The sequence below is a fragment of the Aulonocara sp. 'chitande type north' Nkhata Bay genome, linkage group LG7 (assembly GCF_057382095.1).
Source record: "Aulonocara sp. 'chitande type north' Nkhata Bay isolate Kocher_YH1m ecotype deep benthic linkage group LG7, A_spYH_male_GT1.1, whole genome shotgun sequence".
Taxonomy (NCBI): Eukaryota; Metazoa; Chordata; class Actinopteri; order Cichliformes; family Cichlidae; genus Aulonocara; species Aulonocara sp. 'chitande type north' Nkhata Bay.
Window position 1 is genome coordinate 64,125,529 of NC_141350.1, and position 17,736 is coordinate 64,143,264.

At 42.2% G+C, this 17,736-nt stretch overlaps 1 protein-coding gene across 5 annotated transcripts in view; it reads left to right on the forward strand.

Moving 5' to 3' along the window:
* ppfibp2b (PPFIA binding protein 2b) overlaps window positions 1-17,736 on the forward strand; it is a 94,725-nt gene that overhangs the window by 54,835 nt on the left and 22,154 nt on the right. For 4 of the 5 annotated variants that reach the window (XM_086301925.1, XM_086301926.1, XM_086301927.1 and 1 more), the window contains 4 exons: window positions 6,734-6,883; window positions 13,570-13,797; window positions 14,703-14,795; window positions 16,341-16,469. In XM_086301925.1, coding sequence (XP_086158051.1) covers window positions 6,734-6,883; window positions 13,570-13,797; window positions 14,703-14,795; window positions 16,341-16,469 — 600 coding nt within the window. The remainder of the gene's footprint in view (window positions 1-6,733; window positions 6,884-13,569; window positions 13,798-14,702; window positions 14,796-16,340; window positions 16,470-17,736) is intronic. The other variant, XM_086301928.1, reaches the window with a different exon arrangement.

Consider the following 17,736-nt stretch of genomic DNA (forward strand, 5'->3'; position numbering starts at 1 on the left):
CAGGGGTAGAAGGACACCTGAAAACGCCTGAAATTAAGGGACTTCACACGGCAGCACATTGCAAACATGAGCGCCTCCGTTAACAGACGTCAGCTGGGCGTGGAGATGGATGCTGTACGTCTGATTCTGTGTAGTGTATTCACAGGATAGTATTCACATGAGCAAACACAAACAAGTTGTGTGTCTGTGTGTGAGCGAGAGAGACAAGCGACAGGCGAACAAGAGTTTATCCAGCCATGCAGCATTATGTTTCAGCGCTGCAGGGCTGCTGTTTGCTGTGGGAACCACAACTAATCTAATAAGAAATAGCCCTCAGGACACACACACACACCACAGGGTGCAGAGTTCTCATGCTGGAGGATATCCACCCACACATGTAGTCATACTGTGACTACATGTCCTACAGTGCCTTTATTTAGACATAAAAATTACTGTACTGAGACATTTCTGTCTACACGGCTTACACTGTTGTAGTTACACAGTATCCTAAACAGCATACAAGAAAAGTATAACGCGCATAAACATTCATGGGCCATTATGTTTTAATATTTTGCCATGTTCATTAAAAATGTAATTGACTCAACAGCAGACGTCATTCACTGTCTTCATTATTGTCCAAAAAATATCAACAGCCCAGCAATTTCCCAGTATTTTTGGTTTCCATGCACTCTCTGGCTGATGTTTCTTTATTTTCTGCGTTTTTGGCCAAAACAAAAAGGCGGAGGTCTCTAAAACAGTCCGTGATTTGGCAACCAGAGATTGAGAAATATCAATAATATAATAATAAAATAATAAAATGTTGCAACTTGCAAATGATGATGATTGCCACATCCTACCTACAGTTATGGGAATGGCTTGAATCAAATGAGAACCACTGAGGCTGAGGATCCTGAAAGTGCCAAAATTGCTGTTGGCACTTGAGGTTGGCTCTAAAGGTCACGCTTGAGTTTTCTTTCTGTGGTGAATCTAAGCAGAGCCTTGAACCTACTCAAAGCTGAAGCCATGCCAGCATTTATGCCAGTGCAGGCTGCGTCAACGTCCAGTTGCATGTCTGAGGACATTAGCTGCTTCCATATTTCCCAAGGGGTTGCTGTAGTGGCTGTGTCCAGATTTTTAAACCAGAGCAGATTTTACACAGGACACTCCTCTTGACGCAACCATCCCATTTATCTGGGCTTTGGATCGGGACCAGGAGTGCATTAGATTGTCACCCCCTTTGAGGTTTAGTTAGTGTCTCCTCTGGGTGTTGAGCCGGGGATCTTTCATGTGAAAGATGAATGTGTTAACATTTGGGTAGATTTAAGGTTAGCCTAAACAGCCGACTGCTTGGATTAACAACTATGCCAGCATGAAGAGTCATAGCTGATTTTGGTCAGGCCTCATTTCAGCTAACTGTAGTCACTGAACTGAGCCTTTCCACTGTGTTGGCAATCTTTTTCTGTCATTTGGGACCATGTCACACAGAATGCCCAGTGAATCTGTGCTTTGCCTTTTGGTGAGTGAAATGAGGATATTTTTATGTATCTTGATTTTGCACCTCTACATTTTATAGATGCAACATGAAAACCAGAGCTTGCAAGCCTTAGCTTATAACTTAGATCTCAACATTCTCGTCCAAATATGGTCACGTCTGAGTCAAAAAAGCTCACCTGCCTGAAGTGAAGAACTCATATCTCCATAACCTTTTGGCATGTCAACACATAGCGGAAAAACATAAAAAATGAACTGTTGCTAGGTTTAAAGTGCCTGATGTAACTTTTTACAGGGGAGCAAGCAAAGGTGCTCAAACAGACCTAAAACTGACGTGTTAAAATCAGAAGCAGTGCATATTTGAAAGGGGCTGAGAGTAGATGACTACTTATGACATGACATAAAATGACGGGGTAAATATATAAGAAGATTACCTATGCACCAGAGCCTACTGTAACATATAATAGGGCAGCATGCTAGTTACACCGAGAGAATAGAACAGCATGGGATTTGTTTTCAGAACATAGTGAGCGATGTAAAGGTAAGTTCACAGGCAAAAACAGTACCAAACTTCTACTTCTGCGATTTTATTGAGTGTTTAATTTTTAAACAAATAGATAGTAAATCTCCAAAAAGTTGATTCTGTTCATCTGGACGTAGCGTTTTGTGGGAGAAATGTTTCGTCACTCATCCAAGTGACTTCTTCAGTCTCAGCTGACTGCAGGTTTCCCCAAATCTTATAAACAGGACATTTGCATAATGACTGAAACCAGCCCACTGAAGGAACAATGGGCTGGGAGGTCAGTTCCTTAATCTTAATTATGCAAATTCTCATAACCATTGATCAACAACCACTGACCAAAACCCACTGATCAATGGCCATGAGTACCATTCACAGAGAGTTGGGGAATGGCTGCAATCACAACATGTAAGATGGCGAAAGATGTACCCTTAGGCCCCCTCCTCGATTCAGAGATGGTCTTTCCCTTTTCACGTAAATGGCCTCCTTGACTCCGCCCTCAAACCAGCGTTCCTCCCTGTCCAGGATGTGTACATCCTCATCCTTGAAAGAGTGTCCACTGGTCTGTAGGTGTAAACAGACTGCAGAGTCCTGGCCTGACGAGGTGGCTCTTCTGTGTTGTGCCATCCGCTTCGCCAGAGGTTGTTTGGTTTCCCCGATGTATATATCCCGGGAATCCTCCTGGCACTTAACAGCGTACACTATGTTACTCTGTTTGTGTCGGGGGAGCCGATCCTTGGGGTGGACCAGTTTTTGGCGCAGCGTGTTTTGGGGTTTAAAAGCCACAGAGACCCAGTGTTTAGAAAAAATGCGTCTCAACTGCTCCGATACTCCTGACACATATGGGATCACTACAGGTTTTCACTTGGGCAGCGGTTGTCCTTCTCTCCTGGATCGGCTGGAGCTTTCTTTAGGCGTTTTTCCAGCTTTGACAAAAGTCCAGCTGGGATAACCACATTTACTCAAGGCCTTCTTGATGTGCAGTTCTTCTGCTTCCATGTACAAATTGGCCACGATGGGTGAAACTGGGGAGCCCATGGCACACCCATGTTTCTGCCTGTAGAACTGACCCTTGTATGTGAAGTAGGTGGAATGAAGACACAGTTCAAACACACTTGGTCGATGCTGAGAGTGGTCCTGTTGCTGAGGTTGGGGTCATCCTAATCTCTTACGGACTACCTCCAACGCTTCCGTGACTGGGATGCAAGTGAAGAGAGATGTAATGTCGTACGAGACCATGGTTTCATCTGCCTCCATAATGACATCTCTCACCTTCTCAACAAAATCCAGGGTGTTCTGGATGTGGTGTTCAGAGCTGCCCACCAGCGGGTTGAGGATCGAAGCCAGAAACTTGGAGATGTTATAGGTGACAGAGTTGATCATGCAGACAATCGGTCTTAAAGGTGCACCCTGTTTATGTATTTTTGGTAAACCATACAGGCTTGGTGTAGACTCCCCTGGGTATAGCCTGTGGTATGAGGTTAAGATTAAGGAACTGACCTCCCAGCCCATTCTACCTTCAGTGGGCTGGTTTCAGCCATTATGCAAATGTCCTGTTTATAAGATTTGGGGAAACCTGCAGTCAGCTGAGACTGAAGAAGTCACTTGGATGAGTGACGAAACATTTCTCCCACAAAACGCTACGTCCAGATGAACAGAATCAACTTTTTGGAGATTTACTTTCCTGGATGATTGAGAATGCATCAAGACGTTAGATAGTATATACTTCAAGTTCTCCTGTCTAGTCGTGCCATATTTAACTCTGGAGATGAGCACAACCTCTTTAAAGGGATCTATAAATTCTGTGGTGTCATGAATCGCTGTGCGGCAGGCAGGAGAAGGACCCAGGATGCAGACTCACAGACACGGGGATAAACTTAAAGAACACAGCTTTAATGCTGGCACGGCAGAATACAGGAAATACAGAACTAACTGGGAAAAAGTAAACTAACATTCGCAGGAAGGCACAGGAAGATCCACACAACATGAGGGACGACGTCACGCTGAACAGAGGGAGACGCAGACAGAAATACACAGAGGGTTAACGAGGAAAGTGGGAACACACGGGGAACACAGGTGACACTGATAATCATAACGAGACAGGGCGGGGTGAACTGAACATGACATGTACGGGCGTGAGAGTCACAAAGTAAACAGGAAGTGCACAGAGGTTCAGACAGGAGGAGAGAGAGCACGGGGAAAACACAGACATAACGGGCTGGGAAAACATGAAACAACCACAAAGGGAGACGAGGGCTCATAAATACATAGAGGGCACACAGGGGGAAGAGAGAGCACGGGGAGAACTTAGACATAATGGGCAGGGGAAACATGGAATAAAACATAAGGAGAGACGAGGGCTCACAGATACACAGAGGGGCACACAGGGGGTAAAAGCCATGAAGGGAAAACACTTAGGGAACAACACAACAGGGCAACTCAGAAAACATGGCCTAAGCAAGGAACAAAATACAAACATACAAGAAAACTAAGAACACTGGGCCAACATGGCCCAGGACCATGACATGTGGTGCATATGATAATTAGTCACATGCACGGCACGGCCTCATTATTAAAGGAAAGCAAATGTCAGGCAGCTGAGCCGTGGGCCATGACCACAGCGTGTGGATGAATTACCTCTAAATATTGCGGCTTATCCCTCTGTAAGTGACACTGGTGTTAGATTGCAAACTGACAGTCAGCTGCCATAACGAAAGAGATTTTCTAAGTGTGTGTGTGTGTGTGTGTGTGTGTGTGTGTGTGTGTGTGTGTGTGTGTGTGTGTGTGTGTGTGTGTGTGTGGCTGCTGAGCTGGAGTGATTATGGGGTTTAGTTGTTCATTTGTGTGGCTGTGGTGTTGACACAGTTTGTTTACTGTGTGATGTTTCCGTTTAGAAAGAAATTCCTTGTCTGACATTTAATGGACAGTAATCTACTTTATTTCAAGTCATTGAATTTCTGTCTTAAATATATGTTATTTAAAATAGGCTCATGTGAGAAGTGTGTGGCTATAATTCTAAAAAAATCCCAGCATCTTTTTTATTGAATTTGATTCATTTGGCATTTTGAAAATGTGCACGCACAAATGAAAAAATAGAGAAGCAAAAAATGATTCTGATTGTTGTTCTGCTCCAAAACCATCTCAAAAAAGTTTTGCATTAATAATACGTTTATATAGCTCAACTATAAGGCTACAAGATGCTTCACAAGACAAGATAGTCACGGTAAAACAAATCGTAATAAAACGTTTGAGAAACATTTAAAGGTTACAGAAAACTGGGAGGGAGAGCACAAGACAGTTAAAAGCAGAACAAAGAAAATGAAGAATTACAAACAAGTACAGTAAAAGCACACAAAAATAATCAAAGGCTCATGAAACACAAGTGACAACATAAAAGTAGCTCGATTTGGAGGCATTGAGAAAGTCTGCCTATCCGATGTCTCTACGAGAGATTTAAAACAAGAGTGTGATACATTAAAAACTATTAAACTGCAGAAAATGTATGTTTACAGCCTCAGTTTGCACTTCATCACAGCTCTCTGCTTTCTCAGTAAAAGACTTTCAGTACCTACTGCTGACTGTGACTAAAGAAAATATGACTACCTCTTACAGCAAAAACATTTCTGTCAAAGCGGCAACTTCTACGGGAAAATCACTTCCCATAACAAAGCGGTTACGTTACACTGACTCACTCACTTGGCTTTTGTTGCTTTTCTGACTGAAGGACTGGACTAGAAAGAGGTGAACTTTTGCGAGCCTTCATTCAGTTAGTTCATTTTCAGATTTGTTTGTGCTCTTTCTAAAGCTCCCACTCCTCTTTGCCTTCACAGCGCTCTGAGCTAACGCTAACTGCTCGGTTAAATACCCAACTGTGCGTTTTGACTCGCACATGTGTGACTACAGGGCGTAGCTGGTCTAATCGAGTGCTCTGCTTTAACTGGACAAGCTGAGTCCTGCATATATCAACGACATTTGTCCTGTTTAGCAAAGTTAAAAGTAACAGGGATATGGCAGCTTTAGCCACCGCCATTCGACACCATTGCCCCAGAACCAAACCTCCTGGAATCATATAAAGTTGTAATTTTTTTTCCACAGTTATTGTTATATTATCATGAGTGGGGGTCACACTTGAGTTGGCAGTCCTAGTTTTTACACGTGTCCCAATTTTGTTTTTCCTTATTAAGCTTTTTAAATTGGTGCACAAAAAGCTGGTAAGTTCATATTTGGTCTGTTTGGGTGTTTTTTCTTCCCATTTCTTTCTAAATGTTTCATACTAAACAAGTATGGAGCAAGAAGATGGACGTTAAAGGCTTAATCAGCAATCCAGGTCAACTGTAGTTTGAGTTTAGAAAGGAGGAAGTGCAATTTAAAGGAGTTTAGATGAGGAATTGAAAGCAACAGAGTTTTGCATGAGTCAGAAAAACGTTCCTTCATGTCCAGTAGAGTGCTTTTTTTCGTTCTCTCTCTTTTTTAGATGCTCTTTCTTTTACTCTCTCTCATACTAAAGAAGGCATATATTAATAGAGTCTCTAGCACGCTTGTGTGTGTGTATATATTTAGCTTTGTGGGGTCTGGGCCCCAACCGCTCTGCTCTGTTAGTGTGGGAACAATAATACGCTGAGTGGAGTAGCCTGCTTAGTCTCACAACACCGATCTCCAAAAGCTGCGTTGCTCTAGCTTGAGTAAGTTGCATGTTTGCTTCCCATGCATCTGACTTAGATGGTGCACATGTGATTCTCCCAGGAGCTGATGAGCAGGACCTCGCTAGAAACTCAGAAGCTGGATCTGATGGATGAGGTGTCCTTTCTCAAACTGAAGCTGGTCAGCATGGAGGAGACGCAAACCAACTCACACCCGCAGGATTCGACAGACACAAAGCAGAACAAAGCTGAGGTACGGAAAGTCAACAAACATGTTTTCAAACACATTCAAGTCTTTGATCTAGAAATGGAAAACTTGTATGATGTCTGTGTTTAATGGGCTATAAGCCAAGATCCCTGCCACACTTGCCTGAGTGGAAGTTTTCCCTTCTGTGTACATATTGATGTATTGTAGAGTTAAATAACAGGAGGATGAACATTTTACTTTGCACAGTTAATCCTGTTTATGGTTGGGAAATAAACCATTATCTAATTTTAGGGCACAGATTAAGAGTATTATTTTAACTTACTTGTTGGTATTAAACAGTTATTGGTACTTTGATTATACACATTGATTTTCAGGTACTTCATTAGGTGGAAAGGCCAGATACCGACTGTCTCATACTTTTCATCTTGCCCAACTCTAAAACTCTGTAATGCAACATCAGAATATGTGATATTAGCGTCTTGAATAATCACAACTGTCATTAACTGTTCAGCTGTGTTTGCCTGGGTGATCCTTCACTACATTTCTGCTAGTTTGGGCTATTTATCAGCTGCAAAGAGCAACCAGTGGAACAAAAACATCATCGCTGGTATGATCAGGTCTGCAGCCACTGCTTGGTTTGAATGAAATCACCTTCAAAATGCACATCAATAGACAACACAATTGTTTTTACCACTGTTTTTCAAATAAAGCTTAATAATCTTTATTCCGTATGTTCCATGAGGGGTTATTTAGGGACACGCATCCTGTGGTACGAGCAGTACCACAGGATTGGGGAGTTCAGACATGCTGTCTAAGGATGTATGGAAGCTGTTTGTCTGGTTTTATTGTGTTTTTTGTCTCAAAGCCAGGAGGGAACATGCACATTCACCAGGGGCTACTGCTGTCACAGTAGAAAGGCACAGATTGGGGGGAGGGGGGATTATTATGTTATTGTATAATATGTATTTGCAATATTTTGGCTTACAGATATAACAGTAACTACATGTCTGCTTTTTAACTCTTTCTGCAACTTTGGTTTCTGCGTCTGTGCTTGTTCTCACAAGTTATACTCTCTCATCCAAGCTTTTTATAAAGAAGGAAAACAAATGTTAATGTGTGGATTAAACTATGAGGCGCTGATTCCTCCCGTCTCCTGTCTGTGAGACCTCACCTGTCGGCTGGTGGCAGACGATCCCGCTAAAGAGGAGTGTGATTGGTGGAATGTGTGTTTGATGCTAACCGGGTCTATTCACAGGGCTCTTATCAGCCTCAGAGTTGTAAGTACATTATTGTATAGACAACGGCTATTTCACACAAGGCACAGTCTGTACATGAAACCTTGTATACTTGTCTGTTGGAAATTTATGCAAATTAGTACAGATTTCATAATTTTCTTATTCAAAGATTTACTTACAGACCTCTTGCTATCTTTCTAAAAAAAATCCTTTCAGTTGCTGAAGTTTCATGGTAACGGTTAAACTTTTTACGCTTGTATAGCGGTTTGTCTTTAAGCCATGTGTAACAAAAAGGAAAAACCGTTACAGCTTTCTCTAGAAACTCTCATGTTGACTCTCGTTTCCACAGCAGCAGCCTGCTGTTACTTTTGTTGTTTTTCAGGTTTGGTTTACCCACTAAACCAGTGAAAAAGTCACACGAGCAGGATTTTCCCACAGTTTTTGTCCCACATTTAAATGGAAATCGTAGAGGCCAAATGAAGAATCTGTCCTGCGATCCTGAAATATCTGTCACCCAGATAATAACCAGGCAGATGGTGAAAACATGCCCACCCTCTGGCCAACTTGACTGGCAAAGGTAATGATGAAATGTGTCTGGATGGGGTACAAACTTCACTGGTGAGGCTCTGAAACAAGCCAGAACACATCAAACAGTAGTTTAAGCACCACCCTGCTCACATCCTGCAAAGAGTCAGCGGAACAGTTTTTGTTTTTGATCGGAGACTTTAGAAATAATTAACTGAAACTGTGAAAAAACACCTGAAACTCACGAGCCTCACTAATACCTGGTGCACCTAAAGCCCTTCCACCTTGTGAAGTCAAGAAATCAATAATTCTAGTATGGCCGTCATGACTTTTACAGAAAAGTGAACACCCTCCATTTAAGTATTGTGAGCTCATTGTCATGTTCAAGAAACCATTTTAATACAATCAAGTCATGGCACATTATCCCGCTGGAAGCAGCCATTAGAATATGAGTACACTGTGGTTATATAGGGATGGACTTGGTCACCAACAGTACTCAGGTAGGCGATGGCATTTAAGTGAGTGTGTCATAGTGCGTCATTAAAATATCCCCCAACACTTTTACACCACCAACAGCCTGAACTGTTGATGCAAGCCAGGCTGGAGCTTTAATGCCGTTCACACCACATTCTGATCTAACCAGGAATGCTGCGGCAGAAAACTCATCAGACCAGGCAGCATTTTTCCAATCCTCTCCAATTTCGGTGAGCCCATTTAAACTGTAGCCTCGGTTTTCTTTTTCTAGCTGACAGGTGTGAAACCTGGTGTAGTCCTCTGCTGCTGTAGTTCCTCTGCTTCAAGCTTTGACATGTTGAGAGGTGATCTTAAACCTTGGTTGTGAGGAATGGTCATTCAAGTTACTGTTGCCTTCTCATAATCTCAAAGCAGCTGCTCATGTCTGACCTCTTGCATCAACAAGGTTTTTTTCTCACAGATAACTGTCACTCACTGGGTATCTTCAGTTTTTTGGACCAGCGGTCCCCAACCCCCGGGCCTCGGACCGGTACCGGTCCGTGAGTCGTTTGGTACCGGGCCGCGAGAGTTGAGGCTCAGGTGTGAAATGTATGGTTTTCAGGGTTTTTATCGGTTTTCAGCGTTATTTTGTTATCGTTTTTATCGTTAACTCTGTTTTCCTGGGTCTTTTCACGTGTTATGAATAAATCTTCTTTTCTTAAAACTTCTTTTATTTTGTTGTATTTATCCGCGACACCTTAAAGGCCGGTCCGTAAAAATATTGTCGGGCATAAACCGGTCCGTGGAGCAAAAAAAGGTTGGGGACCGCTGTTTTGGACCATTCTCTGTAAACCGTAGAGATGGTTATGCAGAAAAATCCCAGTAGATCAGCACCCACTGAAATACACCAACAACCATGTAGGTCCTCAGTTTTAACTTCAGCAGGTCATCTTGACTATGCATGCATGCCTAAATCCATTGAGTTGGTGCCATTTGATTTACTGATTAGCTATTTTGATTAGCAAGCACTTGAACAGGTGTACCCAATGAAGTGGCCAATGATTGTAGGTGAAAACGACTGCTCAGCTCAGCAACAGGTTTGGGCCTCGGTGAAGGTGAGAGTTACATTAGGACGCTGTTTCCCTCACTGACAGAACGCACAATAACGATGCACACATACACACATTCCAACCAAGTCCGGCTGAGCAGCCTTTGCTTGTCTTCACTAGTTTCTTTGTGTGGACTTTGTTCATTGTGACACCCAGCTGCTTCCCACTGGCACAAACGGATACTAAGGCTGCTCATGTGGTTTCGCTGTGTGCGTGTCTGTGTGTAAAGCTATCACAAGCCATCCAGGGCCGTGCTCTGATAGAATAAACACGATACAGCATTTTTGACATGCAGGGGCCCATACTCTGCAACCGCACATGGATGGAGTGTGATAAGCATCAGCGGAAGCAGACAGAGGGGAGGAGATAGTGAAGGGAACAGATGAAAAGAGAGAGGACAGAGAAAAAAGAAGGAACAGACGGCTGATGTACAAAAAGTGACAGGATGTAGTTTGAAATATTGTTTTCTGACCTGTAAGGTGCACATTAACTGAACGTGCATGATAACCACACTGCAAATCCTGCAGGACGTGACTGCCAGCGATGTCGGATTCTATGAGAAAACCAAGTGTGAGCTGACTTTGCTTCTTGTGCCAAGCTCACATTCACTCAATAACAAGAAGAACATTTGTCTTAGCAGAAAACTTTTTTATTCAGTCAGGAAGCCACATTCTGTCAATAAATCCTGGGAGCTGTCCAGTATTTCAGATACCATTTCAGGTACAGTGAACCTGAGTTTAGTGTACCTGACATGATCCTTATTTCATAAGAAAACTGCCTGCAAACCCTTGGTTTGAGTAGAAAGTGCCAACATCTTGGCACTTTCTACTCACGTCATGCTAGCTGCACCACTTTGTCTCACACTACTGTTAAATTGATGTTTAAAATGTTGGTTTAAAATAGTGATTTACAAAAGTTGCACTGTTTGCTTAGCACGGGTGGTCAGTTCATTTTAATATCCAGCACAAAAAATGCAATACCTGTTTTCAGCATTAAATACTGGTGCAATTAGCAGTAACCTGCATATCGCAGATGTTAGTAAATCCGTTTGTGTGCTCCTAGAAATATATTTGCAGCATGTTCCCATCTTTTACATGCAATCTTGTCACTTTCTAGCATGTGGCTACTGTTAATCCAAGGCATCATGCCTGTACCTAACACAGTAGTTTTGGTGCTGAAATGTATCCAAAAAATCCATTTAGGTTACACGCATGAGTTCATGTAGCCAATGAGCTGGAACAATCCGGAACAGCATTTCGGCACCTTCAGTTAATGAGTCATTAAATCTAACAGGCAGATTAAACAAAATAGTGCAGGATATTATCAAGCAGTCCTTTTTTAATAGGTTATATTGCAAAAAATGTAAAAAAGCAGCACAAACTTCAACAGGAATTGGGCGGCACTTATTCACTTTATCTAGTCTGTTTTTCAAGCTGCTTCAGGGATCATGAGGCCTATTCTCTCAGCTTGAGGCTCCACCACATAAATCTAACATCAGTCCTGTCAATGAGCCGTTTTTATAAGTTGGTGCTGTCTTGGTTTAGTATTGATTCAGTATTGAGATGCACATACGTACTCACCAGAATCCAACATGTCCGGTGTGCAGCTGAGGTGCTTTGCTTTGTTTACGTTATGATGGGGCTGCATTTTTGTCAGTAAAGTCAGGATGTGTGTGTCTGTGCGTGTGTCTGTGTGTGTGGTTAGTAACAGCTGCGAGGCTCCGGTAGGCTGTCAGGAGGAATGGCAAGCATCCACTCTGAGCATTCCTCGGGGCCAAACACTTTCACCTCAGGAAACCACACCAACACCACACACAGGCTCGCTGCCGTCTCACGAACACCTTTAAGTACTAAAGCAACCACTTTTCAGGAACAAGATTCCCCTGAGCTGTGACATTTTCTTAGACCAACAGTTTGCTCAACATTTAATGTGTGTGAACAAAAAGAACAGTTAGAGACTTTGCTCTGTGCACCTTCATGTCTCTTCTTTATTGTACGCTCTGTTTTTTTCCTGTCTTTACATCCTGTCTTGTTTTGTTTTATTGGTCTAAATTCTGGGTTACGGCTCTGTTTCCCATGCGACTAGACTTGGCTGGAGCTCAGGCATGATATAATAACCCTGGTGCGCCAGATGGGGTTATTACTTATACAAAATTATGCTTTAGATGCCTGAAATGTGGATTTTATGTAGTTTAAAACAGCCCTGCCTGCTGAGCTGCTTTTCATGTAAAATGTAAAATAGGCCACGAAGCACAATGACAGAGACTGAAATCTTGGCAGCTTGTTCCTATTGCCATTTTTTATATTTACAATATGGTATCATACTTATATTGTGCAACATCAGAAGTTGCCATGGAAACTATTCTAATGTCAGCAGAAGACAGATGTTAGCCCTGATCTGTCCTCAGTGGATACGCTCGACATTAGCTTAACAGCCAGTACAATGCAAAATCACTAAGTGCATCAGCATGACAGACTTGTTGGTTGAGGGCTTTTGGAACGCCTAAAGTGTCGTGGTCGTATCACAACGGGGCGTGTTGTGTTTGACCTTTCGATCTTTAATTCCTGTACAAAAGCTGGTTCGACTGGGAAAACCCTCTGAGACAAATTAGTGATTTGTGACCACTGTCTTGATTTAATTGGACACAATGATTCATCCACTCAGTTGGAGCACAGTTCGCCCAAACAATACAACCCATTCTTAACCACCCCACTCTAATTCTGGCTGTCAGGAGGTGTTTGTCTGCTCACCGCTGCTCTCCAAACTCCACTAGACTTCCTGCTTTTTCCTCTGACCCCAGACTAACCTTAAGAATAAAGTGGTCGCTCCTTTCCTGTCAGTGGTCACATTGAGCCAGCAGGGAGGTGGCGCAGAAACACTCGCGCTGTAGATGAGCACAGATCTGTTTTTCACACTATTTCAACAATGTAAGACGGTGAGGCATGATGCCTTGCCTGCATCTGTCTCCCACAATCTCACCGTTACAGCACTAATACAAGAGGAGGGCATTGCATAATGCAAAAGTTTTTAAAGGAGTAAAAGTTACTCTTGTGTTTTCAGTTGTTTGTCAATGTGCTGAGGTGTAATGCTCCTTCTTTTCTAGGATTCTAACATTTTCTCCAGTTGAATTTAAGCATTTCTTTCTTCCGCTTCAAGTGTTTGTGTAAATCTTTGTGCTTTGTGTGTTTCACAAGATTTTTATGTGTTTTCTGAGTTTCTACTACAAATGGCCAACAGTGATCCAGATGTGGCATCAACCATTTTCCCTGTACTGACTGATTAACAAATAAGTTCATGTTTTATTCTCCTCTCCTCCTCTCAACTGACTTTCATTTATTCCTCTTTTCTTCTCCTCATCTCACCATTTCACCTCTTCTGCCACCCTTCATTTGTCTTCCAACCCTCCCAGTGTGTGGTAAATCTCATCAGTGAGCTCCAGGAGCAGATGTGCAGGTTTCAGGAGGAGATCAGCACTCGCATTCAGGAGAAACGGGCCCTGGAGGAGAAGGAGGCCCAGCAGGGGGAGCCAAGAGACGGCCAAGCCCAGGGCTACAGCCCTCAAGTTGGGTTGGTCGGCTTGGACCTGAGCCTGTCTGGCTCTGATGCCCGGCAGCACAATGGAGGAAAGACTGTTCACGTAGGGAGACTTGATGGATGAACTCATCTTACCCTCCTTCCCCATCATTTCTTCTCTTCTCTTCTTCCCTTTTAACCAGTCCACACACCACCCGGTATTTGGAATATTCCACAGAATCAAGCTAACAACCTCTCTTGTAGTGTCTGTATGTGTACTGCAGGATGTTGGGGTCACACTCTGCTCTGGTTCTTGCAGTGATTGAGGCTTTCGATTGGGTTTTCTAAATGCTTCCATACATTTGAGGAGTTATTTACCTAAAAAGTCTTCCAGCAGTATGACGTAGAGTGAACTCCTCAAGTATTTGAAACATTTGGAATGTATTTCAGCACCGATCAGGATGTTGTCTCTATAAATCCTTTCAAGCTTGCCTTTAGGACCAGAATTGTGTTTTGTATTAGATTCGATGTGGTTTCCTTGCATGACAGTGATTCCTCCACTAACAAAGTTTACATCTGTCAGCTTCCTAATACACTGACCAGGTGGATGGGTCATGTTACGGTCCCTATAACCCTGCTGTCCAAAGTTTCCCCCAGATGGTGGCAGTGCGCAGCTGGCAGATGTGCGACCCGGAAGGCTTTCAGTAGTGTTCTGGGTTTCCTGGTTGTTAACTGCACGTTGTGGTGTCTGTTTCAGGAGGATCTTGTTCCCTTTATTAACCACTGTCTGGCCCCGGGGACCTTTATAACTGCACTGAATGTGAACCTGGTGTTTGAATACCCTCCCATTTATATGCTGGCATGCGTGCCCACTCATGTAGATGAACCTCGTGCCGATTGTGACATGTAGATGAAATGTATAACTTTTTTTGAGAATTGCTTGAAACATCAGAAAAGTTTCGTAATTGTGCACATGTATGTAAAGTGGTCTGGCTAACTGAAGAATGCTATGGTTTGGCTTTTCTGCAGGATTTGCAACAAGAAGTTAAGCAGCTGAAGAGCAAAGTGGATGAGTTGGAGGGAGAGAAGAGCCAGTATGAGAGGAAATTAAGAGCCACCAAGGTACTCGCTAAAGCACACAGAGCAGTGTAAAATGCATTTTACATGCACTTAAAATCTGTTTGTAGAAGCTGGGATGCTGTGTAACATATACAAAAAGCATATCAAATGTTGAAACTGAGAAATCTTATTATATTTTTGAATATGAAGACTTAAAAATGTGTTTCACTACTGCTGGAAAACATGTAAATTGTGGTTTGGCATTGTCTTCTGTGCGAAAGAAGTTCTTTCAATGTTACTCCAAAATCTGTAAACATCATTTAGTATTAGTGGTGTCTTCACAGATGTCCATTTCACTTGTCGTAGGGCCCCAAAATTGCAGCGTTTCATTGGTTTTTAGCCTTGGTACTTGGTCTAGAGGTGTCTCCAGAATCTCTGGATCTTTAAATGTTATGATGCAATGCCCCAATACTTTGAACTTCTCTAATCTTTTGTTATTTTATGAAGCTTTTACCCTTAAATTGTTGAACTCTTTGCCCACATAGTTTTTCACGGAGCAGTTAGTCCCTTCCGAGTTTTTCTTCTGAACAGCTCGGCCTCTTTAAGATGTTTTTTTTAATATCCAACAACATCACTAATTGAGCTCATTAGTCTCTGAGATCTTCCATCTGGTATTTTCTTGGCGTTTCTTAAATTTAAGTTAAATTGCATTATTGATGTGAAATTGTAAGGAGCGCATATATAGTTTTGAGATTTGTTGTGTTTTTCCACTATTTTTAATAAAATGCAGCTCTTGCTTTTTTTTCGAGAGTTATTTTGTGTAGAATACAATAGAATAAATAAAAAATGAATAAAAAAATGGGACTTAATGAGCTCTGAAGTTTTCATTAGGGTGGGTTTCCTTTGGACAAAGCCAGGCGGCTTTTTCCCCTTTTCTTCCAGACTTACATTAAACGAATCCAAACATTGCTCTAAACTAATCTGACTAACTTCATATCATAGACGTGAGTGTGGTGTATACTTCTCATCAAACTCACTGGAAGAAGACTTTTCAAAATGTGGAAACTGGCCTGTGAAGTCACTCCAGCAAACCTGTGTAAAGGACGGACTTCCTAATCTGATAATTGCACATATGAAAAAGGAAATAGAGCAGATGTAGACAAGAATGGATGCTGGATACTGTAACAGAAGATAAAATTAACAGCTGGTGTTACTGTGATGTTATACGTAAACGTTCGATAATTTGATCAGACTGTCACCAGGTGAATTTCTTTAACCTTCATTCATCAGGATGAAATAATCAGAGCTTCACTCATTTGTGTTTCTCAGCAGCAGAGACGTGCAGCTTCATTTCCTTTGTTATGACAGAGTCTCTCTCTAACATATTGTTGGATATTGTCTGAAGGAGGTCAAACTGCCATTGGTTTCTCTGTGCTTACAGTGCTTCCTTCCTCCTCTCTCCCTCCTTCACTATCCGCCTCCTCTCCTCTTCTCTACTAACCCCTCTCTGCGGCTTGCTCTCTTCACTTTTTTCCGCTCCTCCTTTCTCTTCACATCCCTAAATCTCTCCCCGTCATTACTCTCTTCCTGTCCTCTCTCCCTCTCTAGCTCTCTATCTCTTACTCTCTCCATGTGTGTTACCAGTCGCTCATGACCCAGCTGTCCAGCCTCAAGCTGACTGTCGAGCACACACAGCTGGAGAAGCAGCATTGGGAGGAGCGCTGGCGCAGCGCACAGGTGCCTCCTCTTCCTCCTCTCCTGCTCTTGCCGCTTGTCATCTCCCCGTGTTGATTTCTTTCCTATGATTAGTGTTATGTTTGGCCTCTTCTTTTCTACTTTTCTCGTCTTGCTCCTCCCCTTCTCGTGTTTTTTTCTCATTTCTTTTCTTTCCTTAGTTTCCTTAGTTGCATTTGTTTTTGTTGGTCTTGCGATAGCTGTGAAGCTCTGTCCTGTCCCTTTGAGCAGGAAGGGACCGGACAGAGAAACCTACACAATAAATAAATAAATCAAAACCTACACTGGTTTTGATAAGGACAAGGTTTGTATTTTTTAAAAGCAGAAACCAGTAGATTCCATCCTTTTACTTGTGGCTTTTTCTTTCCCGTCGTTGTGATTTTTAGTGTGCGTTTGCATGGATTTTGTGAATTTATTTGATTCTATCAGTTTTGTGTGTTTGTGCGACCCTACTGTGTTCATATTGTGCACTAAGGATATAACACGGTAATGATGGCTTCCACATAGTCTCACTTCAGCAGATTTCCTGGCTGGTGCCTTTCATTTTATTTTATATGCTCTGTAATATTTGGAGCCTTCGAGACAAACACAGATCTGATGGTAGTAACAAAACCCTGCACATGTCTGAGTTATTCTCTGGCTTCCCCTGCTTCTTACCCTATTGTAGGTTTTTGCTTCTGGGTTTTATTGCAGAGCAGCTGCAGGCATTGTTAAGTTTGCACTTATAGCATGCCACCATACAGTCTGTGCACACACCTGTTGTCTTCAGCTGTTGCCTCCACTGTATTTGTTAGCATAATGTGTGATTACTTTTTTTTACTATTCTTTTCATCTTAACTCAGATTAGGTTGTCATAACATGTCAAGGCCTCAGAGCAGACACAAGCAAATAGCTTAAATAACAGGGTCCACTTTATGATTTTTTGGAGATAAATGTTTTCCTGTTTAATTCTTATTTTGGCACTTTAGTCATTTAATCTGATGTCTGAGAATAGGAAAGTTGTAATGGATAAAGAAAACGTGGATTGCATGTGACTGAAGGCAGACTGAAGTACAGCAGTTTTTATTATATTAGAGGGTCAATACTGAAAAATAAGACAGAGGCTTAACGCTTGCATATGTATAAAATATCAGTATTATTGTTTCTTTTAAAAAATGATACTGCAGAAGATGTTTCTTCCTTTGATGCTAACATTCCCTTTTGCTGTTGTATTTGAATTTTCCCTACACGGAAGCATCGGTACCCTAATTTGTCCGTTTGTGTTGGCTTC